Genomic DNA, 12,817 nt, shown 5'->3' on the forward strand with positions numbered 1-12,817 from the left:
TGTGTTCTAAATTTTCTTCTTCCCTCCCTCTTCATCCCTCCCTATCCCTCCCTATGAAATCCAGCAATTCAATATGTCATACATGTGCAGTTACGCCAAACATCTTCTCATTAGTCGGGTTGTGAAAGAAAATAGACAAAATACCTTTAGAAAGAGGAGCTAACAAATAAAATTATACTTCAGTCTGTATTCAGATACCATCAGTTCTTTCTCTGTTGATGATTTGCATTTTTCATACATCCTTCTGATATCATCCTGCTCATAATTTCTTTCAGTTACTATTGCTAATGTATTACCCTCCATCTTATTCCCTCCCCTTGATATTTACTCTATTTTCTATCTTCCTTCACCTTATCCCTCCTCAAAAGTGTTTTGCTTTTTACTGTCCCTCCCCCAATCTGCCCTTCCTTCCTTTGCCTCCCCCCCCATCTCCTTCCCCTCCTACTTTCCCTCAGGGCACAATATATTACTATACATACTTGAGTGTGTATGTTATTCTCTCTTTGAGCCAATTCTGATGAGAGTAAGGTTTACTCCCTGACCCCTTCCCCATCTTCCCCTCTACTCCATAAACTTTTTCTTGTTTCTTTTATGTGACCTACTTTTCCCCAGTCCACCTTTCCCTTTCCCTTTCTTCCAGTGCATTCTTCTTACCCCTTAACTTTATTTTTGAAGATGTCATCATGGGTCAGCTAGGTGACACAGTGGACAAAGCACCATTCCTGGACCCAGGAGGCCCCGAGCCCATATCTGGCCCCAGACATAAACCACCCCACCCTGCCTGCCCCACAAAAAACAAGGATAAACAAAAAATAAATGCTTTAGCGATATCATCCCTTCATATTCAAATCCTACCTGTGCCCTCTAAGTATATTCCTTTCAGCTGCCCTAATACTGAGGAAGATCTTATGAGTTAGAAGTATTATCTTCCCATATAGAAATGTAAACAATTTAATCTTTAAATATCCATCATGATTCCTTTTTCCTGTTTACCTTTTTATGCTTCTCTAGGGTCTTGTATTTGAAAGTCAGATTTTCTTTTCAGTTCAGGTCTTTTCATCTTGAATGCCTGAAAGTCTTTTTTTTCACTGGAGTCCCATTTTCCTCCTGAAAGATTATACTCAGTTTTGCTGGGTATGTGATTTTTTGCTATAGTCCCAGTTTCTTTGCCCTCTGGAATATCATTCTCATCTGCATTTAAAAAAAAATGTTTCAATCATCTCTTTTTTTGTCATCACTATTAGTATTCCCCCCATTAAAAGAGAAAATAATGCTTGTAACAAATAAGCATGATCAAACAAACAAAATCAACACAGTTGCTATGTCCAATAATGCTTTCTATTAATATTGTCCTAATATTTCTTGCTGTCTCATGGAATCGTTGATTTCTGTTTTGTCTGTTCTAATTTTTATACGGTCCATCACTCTCTATTCTATGCTATTTGCCCTCCCTCCAATTCTTTCCTCAAGGGCTTTTATTTTTTAATTCATTTCTTTAGTGTTTTTGTGTAGTACTTGTAGGATGTCCAATTTTTTTTTCCTTTGAATATTTTTTAGTTGTTACATTGGTGTCTCTTTGTGGGCTGGAAACTGTGGATCTATAATAATTCTTCATAATGTTTGGTATTTTCAGTTAACTCATTTGTCCATTCCTAGTTACTGAACTGGGGTTTTGTGCCAGGGTTGGGCTCTACTCACTGCTGTGCTTTTAGTAAGGCTGTCAGTCCTGCTTGAGTGTATTTGGAGTCAGCCAGATTCCTCTGCTTATCTCTACTTTCGGAAGTTAGGCATCCTTTCTCCCTGCCCCCCATCTTTGAGGTTCATCATATTGGCTGTTTAGGACATCTAAGGATAGACTACTCAGGACCTCAGAACCCTGGGGGTAACTTGGCCTGAGCACTTTGAAAGGCTTCCAGGATCCCTGCTGTAGGTTTCCAACCTCCATAAAGCTTAATAATAATAATAGACATTTTATAGCACTTACTATGATAGGTAAGTGGCTATTATCTTCCCTCTTTCACAGATGAGGAAGCTGAGGCAAACAGCTTTAAGTTACCCACACAGTAAGTGTCTGAGATTGCATTTGAACTCAGATCACCCTGACTCCAGGCCTGGTGTCTATCCACTGTACCAACTAGCTGCCCTTTATCAAACCTTGCTGCTGTCTTTGAATACAGAACCTTGTAGACTATATTTGCCTCAGGCCCATTTTTGAACACACTGGGGAGGGAAGGGCCCGTTTGTTTCCATTGATGTTGGTTTTCCTGTTGCCTATGAACTTCTGACTGGCTTTTTATGCATTTTTGGAGAGAAAGAAGTCAACTAATGAAGTTTCTCATTGGATTTCTTTATTATTCTTTGGTTTGGTATGATTTTTCAGGTTAGATATGTAGGAGCTAAGCTGTCTGCCTCCATTTAGGCAGCTATGTCGGCCAGAATTACTATCACATTGTTTTTTGTTTTTCTCCTTGCTTTGTGTACTTCACTTAGATTGCAGTGGATTCACATTATAGATCTGTGAATTCATCTATATTCCCTCATCAAAAATATGAAAGAAATAGATTCTTCTCAGTGATGTCCATCTTGCCAAACCAACTATGAATCTACAGTGTACTTTTCATAAACACAGTCTATTATTTTTTTTTTGTGGGGCAATGGGGGTTAAGTGACTTGCCCAGGGTCACACAGCTAAGTAAGTGTCAAGTGTCTGAGGCCGGATTTGAACTCAGGTACTCCTGAATCCAGGGCCGGTGCTTTATCCACTGCGCCACCTAGCCGCCCCCCATCACAGTCTATTATTATAGTTTATGGTGTTCAGTATAGATCTAAATTTCTAAATTCTTTTTTTTCCCCATAAATATATCCAGTTTTCTCAGCAGTTTTTTATTGACAGGCTGTTTTAAAATATTCTATTTCCCTGAGCACTCATTTCTTAACATAATTTGATTCTGCATTATCTCTTCTGTTCCACGAACTATTTTTCTAGTTTACACAGTTGTAATTATAGCTGTTTTAGGGGAGGAGCAGGTGGTAAGAGTTCTGGACTCTTTTAGACCAAGAGTCTATACCATTAAGAAGACAGAATCCAGAGAGTGTCAGTTACCTGTATCTATGGAACTTTGTGTATTATGTCCTTTTTGCTGTTAGTCAATATTTGGCACCTAATAAATGCTTGTTGACTGATAGGATGGGGCTTGTGAAACTTTCTTCTAATTAGTGCTTTTTGGTTTGAATTCAACTCTGTTGCCATCAGTTTCACTCCTTTTTCTTGAATTAGCTGTAACTAAATTTTGTTCCAACCTTTTAGATTCTGTGTAAAATTCAGCATTAAATTTATTTTTTTTTGCCATACCTTGTTAATCATTTGATTTGTCCAAAGGGAATAAAATTTTCTTATTTGGCATTTGGCTGCTGTAATATTTTAATTTAGCAAAACCACACTAAGCAAAATTCTTGTATTTTGTGCTAATCACAAGATCACAATTCTTTTTATGCCTTACTTGATAGTTTTTTTAATATAGTTAAAGGAATCTTATATGATTTTCACATATGTATAAGAAATATTGTGTTAGAAGAGAGCCTTTAAAGTATTGTTTTTCTGTACCAAATCAAAGTATTTTAAATAATCAACAAACGAGTCAATTGGACCTTATGTTTACTATACTCATTCAATTGTATGACTAAAGATATTGTGTACTGTAGCAGCTGTGCCTCTTACATGTTTCTCAAGGATGCCTTTGATGCCTCTATAGATTGTGCTTGTAAAAATTTTGTAGAAATGAAAAAATAGGCATATGAATCAATGGTTACTTATACTTCTATGGCCACCTTTTCTGTGTAAGAGAAGTAATAATAAGGTCTGAGGTTGTTTTCTTGTTCTTGTTAGTCGTTGGTATCTCAAACTGTCATGGAAAAGGGGCAGGGGGAGGTTAGACTTTTTCTGTTTGCAGAGTGCAAAATTAGGAGCAGTGAACAAAGAGGCTTGATGTAAGAATTAACAATTAGAGTTTCTAAAAGGAGAATGTACTGCCTCAGGAGGTAATGAGTTCCTCCTCAGAGATCTTCAAGGAGAGGTTGGATGACCACTTTTGGGGTATGTTGGAGTGAGGATTCTCTTTTGAACATGATTTGGACTCTATGGTCACTGAAGTCCCTTACTTGAATATTTAGTTAGCCTATTGCAACCTTCTCATTGAACACATTGGGAATTTTAAGAGATCAAATGTAGAAGTTCTACTTTGCTTTCTGGTTTAAAAAAAAAGTTTGTTAGATATTTTCCATTTTTGAATGTTTTCCCCCTCTGTTTTATCCTTAAATGTCTTTGCTTAATTAAATCTCTCATCAAACAAACTTTTTTTCAAAAAGTTTTTCCTCTGCTTCTCTCTGCTTAATAAGATGATTCTGATTATAGTCATCCATTATCCTTTTTTGTAATATTTTTGCAAACAAGTTTATATTCTCTGCCACCATCACTGCAGAAGTGAAGTGAGAGTGTCATACACAGGACTGAAGACTATTTTGTAGTTTGCTTTGTTTAATTGGTTGCCGTGGCCAAAGAACTCATCATCAGGTGTCCAGCCTAGTGATGATGATCATTTCCACACTTAACTAGGCTGGTCCTGGGAAATCAGATTCCACTTGTTTTTGATTTATAATGGAAGCCTTTCCAGAATAGTAGAACCTAGCTGGGTTTAAACTTTGTTGGCATAGCCTTTGAGAATGCAAAGCCATCTCCTTGCCACAATGAAAGCATCAGAGTAGGACTTTGTGGAGGTTTTCATAAAACAGTTTAAAAATACAAATAAAAAAATGGATCTTGTCAAATACAGATACTTCTAGAGAGTAATTTAGGTGAAGTAGGCTTACCTGATGAAACTGCTCAGGGATTCCTTCTTGCCAGTCTAAAGTCCAGAGATCCTACTTGGCTCAGTCTAATAATGCTATTCTATTTTTGGCATATCTGCCCTAGGAGACTTATGCCATAGATCCTGTATTAACTACTATACTTCCTACTCAAGTTAACGCCATTCATTGTTTCTGGTTTGTCCTTGTCCCATTTCTCTCACCTTTCTTAACCCTAACCTAGTTTAGACTTACTTTTTGCTTGGTTCCTTTTGCCCTATTTAAGAAAGCAAACAATAAAGGAAAGAAATTATTGCTACTAGGTAACTGAAGAAAGAGTAAACTTAACCAGTATTACCCATTCTGATTTTCTTTATCTTTTGATCACTTCAACTTAGACCACTTTTCATGATGGGTGAGAAATCTGAATCTTACTTAGTTTCTCTCTGACAATATCTCATTCAGGGAAGGAAGAGTTTCTTCTCTGTTCTCTTACCTTACAGGTTAGCAAAAACACAGGGATTATTCCAGCAGAGCACTGAAAAGCTGGCTGCTAGGTGATATTTTGTCCTTAGCAACTTTAAAAATATATATATGGTATAGCTGGGTCGTGGTGGAACAAATATCTTATCAATGAAATTTTAGATTTAAAAAATAATGGAATAATGACAAAAATAGGTTAAAGCTAAGTATTAATACATTTATTGCTTTTTCCAATAAGAGGGCCACCTGTTCTTTACCATAACCTCTTCATCTCAAAACTTCAGATTCTACCTCAATTTTAGAATCACTTGGAGAAATAAAAGGTTTAAAGTAAAAGGCTGTTAAGCTGGGCTTTCATTAGTTAGCTTGCTCATTTTGTGATTAGTAGAGTAAGAAAGGTGCGGTCATTTGATTTGGATTTGACTAAATTGTGATAGGAAGCAAGACATAAAAGGGAGATTAAGTATGAAACTTCACTTTGTTCTTTGGATCTTATATCATAAGGGACTGTTGATTTCCTAGGAAGACAGCTCCAGAAAATCTTGTTTAGGTGACTTATGTTTCTCCTTTGTCCCTTGAGACATGTTTACCTTCCCGCGCTGTTTTTGCCCTTCTTCAGCCAAGGTTTACTGTCTTCATTTCTTTGTGTAACCTTTTATGGAGACAGACCAGACCACTTTAGATACATTTTGAGCAAATTTATTTATGACTTTTCATTGTCAGTCTCTTCTTGCTACCATAGAAATTCATCAGTTAAGTAAACTATCAGTCACCTTTTCGGTTTTAAATTTTTTTATTTTTTACAGGGCAATGGGGGTTAAGTGACTTGCCCAGGGTCATACAGCTAGTAAGTGTCAAGTGTCTGAGGCCGGATTTGAACTCAGGAACTCCTGAATCCAGGCCGGTGCTTTATCCACTGCGCCACCTAGCCGCCCCCTTTTTGTTTTGTTTTTTTTTATCAAATTGTCCATTTAAATGGCATTTTGCTTTTCTGTCAGGATTGTATAAATAACACTCCATTACTGCAGAGATCCATTATTTCCTTGGTATGGTAATTTCCTCTGCAAAACAACATTGCCACCCCTCTACAGCTGGTGGTAGATAATCTGTAATAGTTTCTATGGCTGAAAATTTCTTCACCTTCAGTTCTTGGAAAACAGGTATACAGTCTATCACTGAGCCCTTACTTGAAGACTTTCTACCTTAGTAGAACTTGTTAGATCTTTTTATTTTCATGAAGCCTTTGAACACTCAGGATCATTTCTTTGCCATGATGAAGACTTAAAGGTGGGGAGAATGTTAATGGAATAATGTAAATCCAAGACTAAGGATTTTGTCATCTACAAAAAATGGTGCTCTTTTATTTTACTGTTTTAATAAATGCTGTATTTTCTACATGTAAGGGACTAAAATTCTAGCTAGTCTGTCTAAAACATCTAATGAGTGGTCGCCAATAAATTATAAGCTTTAGCAAGAGTTAGACTTTTAAGAATTTATTAAGGAGAATAAGAATTTGGTGAAGAGAAAGAGAAAGGCCTAGATTCATCTATTAAAGGGAGAGCGCATTTCTCACTCTACTCTCCACTAGAGTCCTGATGAAAGAGTGAGAGCGCCAGCCTTGCTCTTCCTCCCTTCTTCCTCCCACAAGCAAATGTCACTTCCTGACTCCAAAGAAAAGCCACATGTCTTGCCCTCAGGCGCCTTCTCCTCATTTCCTACAGTAAGTCTTCAGCAGGTGGTGTCATTTCAATCGTTACAGTAGTTTCTTATTTAAGGAATGGGATTCATCAGGAAGCTTATCATAAGGAACATATTTTGAACTTCCCAAATCATGCAAAATATGACTGAAATAAGCCATTTTATTCCTGTTACCTATTTGAGTCTCTCTTAACCCTTCCATAATGCAGGAAGTATCATACATGTATCATACATTTAGTTAAGCTCCTTTCTTTTTGAGAAATTCGTGACTTTCAGGTTGTCACTCAGGGAATATGAAATAAAGTAAGCTATATTTGATGTTATTAAATTAAGCTATTAAATTTTAAAATGTTATATTTTTCCTAGCAAGATTATTCATTAATTGTATTATCATACATACTTCGCACCAACCATATAATTGAGACAAATTGTCTACTTTCCAGTTGACTCTTAGATCTGCCAAGTCTAAGTGGGCAAAAAGATGGAAAAGGGGATGATTAAGTATGAAACCCTCCTCTTTGGCATGCTTGTTCATTAAAAAACAGAGCTAGCTCTTTTATAGCTACTCTTTTCAAGCTTATGTTTATTGGAACAAAAGTTTATACCACCACATCAGTGAAATTATTAATAGTATTAGTAATAAAATACACTATTCTCTTTCTAGAATACCCTGTAATCTTTTTATGCCTAGCATAGTAACTTGAACATGTGTTTAATAATGCTTGTTAAAATAAATAAAATGTACATTATGTAATTTTGTACTTTATCTGCCTCATCTAGAATTTATAGCATCATAAGGTCTTTAGTACTGATGTAGTCTGATTGTCTTACTTTAGCTATCCAAAGTTACACAGGTTGTAAATGACACACTAAATGACCAATGTCCTTTGACTCTAGATCAGTTGCTCTGGCCACTAAAGTAATACAGATTGAAAGGAATTATGCAAGCATACGGTATCATTGGGAGAACTCTATGGACATTGTCTTTGAGCATTGTAATTTTTCCTTTTTATTCTTCTTTTTTTGCTGGGCAATGAGGGTTAAGTGATTTGCCCAGGGTCACACAGTTGGAAGTGTCAAGTGTCTGAGGTCAGATTTGAACTCAGGTCCTCCTGAATCCAGGGCCAGTGCTTTATCCACTGCGCCACCTAGCTGGCCCCCCCCCCCTTTATAGTTTGAGATCACTTTTTAAAAATCCCTTAGAATGTAAATTCCTTGACTGTCTTCCTATCTCCAGAACATAAAGCATAATCTGTGCTTGATAATAGTAAGCATTTAGTAAATGTTTGCTGTTTTGGATTGTATTTCTCTTTTCAGATAAAGATACATTTACATAGGAAAGTTTTCTTTTATTCAGTAAACATTATATTAAGTGCTTTCTATATGTTAGGTAAAAATCTTTTATGACCAGTATGGGACACATTACTTTTGTAATAAGTTGTTTCAAAACTGGCTTTGGATTAACCTACACCTTTCTTTTTTCTTCTTCTTTGTAATAAACATCTTTATAGTTTGGGGTTCCAATTTTTATCCCTCTTCCCCTCTCTCCCCTCCCCCGTCCCTGAGGTGGCAATCAATCAGATATGGGTTGTGTGTGTGTATAATGAAAACTTGATTAAAAGAAAAATGAAAGAAAGTGAAAAATAGCATGCTTCAGTCTGTGTTCACTCAATATCAGTTCTTTCTTTGGAGGTGGTGGGTATATTTCATCAATAGTCCTTTGGGATTGTCTTGGATCATTGTATTGTTGAGAATAGTCAAGTCATTCACAGATCTTCATCAAACAATATTGCTATCTCTGTGCACAATGTTCTTTGGGTTCTGCTCACTTCATGATACATCATTTCATACATGTCTTTCCAGGCCTTTCTGAAGTCATCCTGCTTGTCATTTCTTATTGCACAATAATATTCCAGCACTATCATACACCACAATTTGTTTAGCCATTCCCCAATTGATGGGCATGCCTTTGATTTTCAATTCTTAGCTTCCACAAAAAGAGCTGCTGTAAATATTTTTGTATGTATAGGTCTTTTTCTCTTTTGGAGGGATGTCTTTGGGATATAAAACTAGCAGTGGTATTGCTGGATCACAGGGTATGCACAGTTCTATTGCCCTTTGGGCATAGTTCCAAATTGTTCTCCAGAATGGTTGCATCTTTTCACAAGTCCACCAACGGTGGATTAGCATCCCAGCTTTCCCACATCCCCTCCAACATCCAATATTTTCCAGTTTTGTTATATTTACCACTCTGATATAACCTGTACCTTTCTTAAAAACAATAAATGATCAGATTTAATACACAGGATCTTAGGAATTTTTCATTATACAATTTAAATGTCATGTACATAAAATCATAGCACTGCGTTAAATAACCACAGAGAACATGCATGTGTATTTATAATATTGCCACATTCCCTAAACACAAGTTTTTTATGCTTTTGTCTTTTTCTAGCTGTTCCTTTTCCTCCAACTCAGCGGCTCACACTGAAAGAAGTATTTGAAGATGGAAAGCCTAGACTTGATGTCTTGAAAAGCCACTTGGTGAAAGAAGGTAGATTAGAAGAGGATGCAGCCTTAAAGATAATCAATGATGGAGCTGCCATTCTGAAAAATGAAAAGACTATGATAGAATTGGAAGCACCTATCACAGGTCTGAGAAGTACTTACATGATGACATATGTGGGTCAACTTTGAGGCATTAATTTAAGTATTGGGTATTCTTGTAGAAGAAATATGCTTTGCTGCTTTTCTTTGGTATGGTGAAATATTGTCAACATTACTATAGTATTTTCTTTGTTCATTTTTTTAAAAAGTCTAGAATGTCTGTAGAAGAGCTATGCCAAATTGAATATAATTTTGTGAAATACGAGTCGTAATTATAATTCATCTTGATATAATGCCCTTTTCTTCTGAAATTGTAAATCTTGTTCCCTGCATGCTCTCTTTTCTTATCTAGTGTGTGGTGACATTCATGGGCAGTTCTTTGACTTGATGAAATTGTTTGAAGTTGGAGGATCACCTGCTAACACACGCTACCTCTTCCTGGGAGACTATGTGGACAGAGGCTATTTCAGTATAGAGGTAAAAATTAAATTGGAAAAATAAATAAAACACATTTCTAAAACATTTGGACACATTAGAATTATGACATAAAAGACAAAGTGCTTTTCTTTTTTTGGTTTAGTGAAATAAGCGAAATGAAAATTAGCAGGTATTGTTACTTTTTATAACTAAAAGGACTTTGATAATATTAGGTAGAAATTATTTCTTGTATAACAATAGGACATAAAGGATTAAATTAATTCAGCATTGCAAATAAACATTTTTTAACTAACCTGCCCTCCGGCTAATATATAGTGAATATATAAATGGTATAAATCACAACTTCTCATGAGCCATGGCTCAGTTAATCAGATCAAAAGGAAAAACCATGAGAAAGAGGGAAGGGGTGTGAAAGTAGTATGTTTTGATCTGCATTCAAACTCCATGTGTGAATAGTATTTTCCATTATGAGTCATTTGGAATTGACATGGAGCGTTGTATAGCTAAGTAGAGCTTAATCAGTCATAGTTGATCATCATACAGTGTTGCTGTTACTGTGTACAGTGTTATCCTGGTTCTGTTCACTTCACTCAGCATCAGTTCATATAAGTCTTTCCATGTTTTTCTGAAGTCGGCCTGCTCATCATTTCTTGTAGCACAATAGTGTTCTGTCACATTCATATACTACAGCTTGTTCAGTTATTCCATAATTGATGGGCATTCCCTCAATTTGCAATTCTTTGCCACCACAAAAAGAGCTATTATAAATATTTTTGTACATGTAAGTCCTTTTCTGTTTTTTATAATCTCTTTGGGATACAGACCTAGTAGTGGTATTGCAGGATCAGAGGATATTTGATTGCCCTTTGGGTGTATTTCCAGATTGCTCTCCAGAATGGTTGGGTCAAACTTCCTGTGCCAAGTTGGCCAAGTAAGGAAGCAGCCATCTGGAGCTCTCCCAAATTTCCCCTCCAAACCAATATAAAACTGCCTCTGAATCACTCCAGGAACAGCAGCAACAGTTTTCTGGGCTCACAGCAGGGGGCCTGAGGTAGGGTTCTGAGCCTGGGGCAAATCACCAGTGAGGCACTGCCCTCCTGCAAACTAGCAGCTCCCTAAGCAGCATAGCAGGGACCCTCACCAGGCATCCCACAGCTAGCAGAGAGCACCAGGCAGGCTTTGACCCCACTGCTGACCAGTAGTGAAGCCCCGCCTAAGACTGGTCAACATCAAGTTCCCACCCCTGTGACCTCCCAGTAGAGAGACTCTTTCAGGGACAAACCAGCATCAGGGGGCTCCAGACCTCAACAGATAACAACAAAATTACCCTTCCAGGGCCTGCTAGCAGAGAGACTCGGTTACCAGCTGCAGGACCCCTACACTTGGGCAGATTGGAAGCAAAATTACTCCTCCAGGGCCTGCTAGCACAGAAGCCCTGCTAACAGAGCAACCCAGCAGCAGGGCACCATCCACCTGGGGCAGACCAACAATAAGATCACTCCTCCAGGGCCAGTCACCAGAAAGACTTTGCTAACTTTTGCAACCCAGCACCAGGACACCACCCCTGGAGAAGGCTAGCCCACACCCAGGGGAGGCCAAAAGGGAGGACTAACCTCCCAATACTAATCAGAAGGGAAGCTTACTCTACAAAGAAAGCAAGCAGCTAAGCCCTGAAGCCCTGCGAAAGCCACCAGCAAGACCTAGAGTCTTAGCACAAAAACTTGGGACAGTGTAGGAATAGAGCCCAACTCTCTCATAAAATCATCAAGGCACAAAAACGAGCAAAAAAAAAAAAAAAAAGCCTGACTATTGACAATTATTACAGTGATATGGAAAATAAAGGCATAAACAAAGAGATCAATATAGGACGACAAAGAATAACAAAATGGCTACAGGTGAAGCTTCAAAGAAAAGTGTAAATTGGTCTCAAGCCCGAAAAGAATTCCTGGAAGAGCTTAAAAATGACTTTAAAAAGCAAATTAGAGAAATAGAAGAAAAATTGGGGAAAGAAATAAAAGTAATACAAGAGAACCATGAAAAGGAAATAAAAGGGGCGGCTAGGTGGCGCAGTGGATAGAGCACCGGCCCTGGAGTCAGGAGTACCTGAGTTCAAATCCAGCCTCAAACACTTAACACTTACTAACTGTGTGACCCTGGGCAAATCACTTAACCCCAATTGCCTCACTAAAAAAAAAAAAAAAAAGAAAGAAAAAGAAATACAAAAATTTATTGAGGAAAATAATTCCCTAAAAAACAAATTTAGCCAAATGGAAAAGGAAATACAAAAGGTCACTGAAGAAAATAATTCTTTAAAAATTAGAATTGAGGGCAGCTAGGTGGCGCAGTGGATAAAGCACCGTCCCTGGAGTCAGGAGTACCTGAGTTCAAATCCGGCCTCAGACACTTGACACTTATTAGCTGTGTGACCCCAGGCAAGTCACTTAACCCCAATTGCCTCACAAAAAAAAAAAAAGAAAGAAAATTGAACAAATGAAAACTAATGACTTTATGAGACACCAAGATGCAATAAAACAAAATTTAAAAAGTTAAAAAAAAAAAAGAAGAAGAAGAAAATGTGAAATTTCTCATTGGAAAAGCAACTGACCTAGAAAATAGATCCAGGAGAGATAATATAAGAATTATTGGACTACCTGAAAGCCACGATCAAAAAAAAGAAAAAAAAAAGCCTGGACAATATCTTTCAAGAAATTATCAAAGAAAACTGCCCTGATATATTAGAACCAGAGGG

General features: G+C 37.2%; 1 protein-coding gene across 3 annotated transcripts in view; it reads left to right on the top strand.

The window, feature by feature from the left end:
• Positions 1-12,817, top strand: part of PPP3CC (protein phosphatase 3 catalytic subunit gamma) — a 107,041-nt gene that overhangs the window by 34,709 nt on the left and 59,515 nt on the right. For all 3 annotated transcript variants that reach the window (XM_043981456.1, XM_043981455.1, XM_043981457.1), the window contains exons 2-3: positions 9,479-9,676; positions 9,983-10,107. In XM_043981456.1, the coding sequence (XP_043837391.1) occupies positions 9,479-9,676; positions 9,983-10,107 (323 nt within the window). The remainder of the gene's footprint in view (positions 1-9,478; positions 9,677-9,982; positions 10,108-12,817) is intronic.

The sequence above is a fragment of the Dromiciops gliroides genome, chromosome 2 (assembly GCF_019393635.1).
Source record: "Dromiciops gliroides isolate mDroGli1 chromosome 2, mDroGli1.pri, whole genome shotgun sequence".
Taxonomy (NCBI): domain Eukaryota; kingdom Metazoa; phylum Chordata; class Mammalia; order Microbiotheria; family Microbiotheriidae; genus Dromiciops; species Dromiciops gliroides.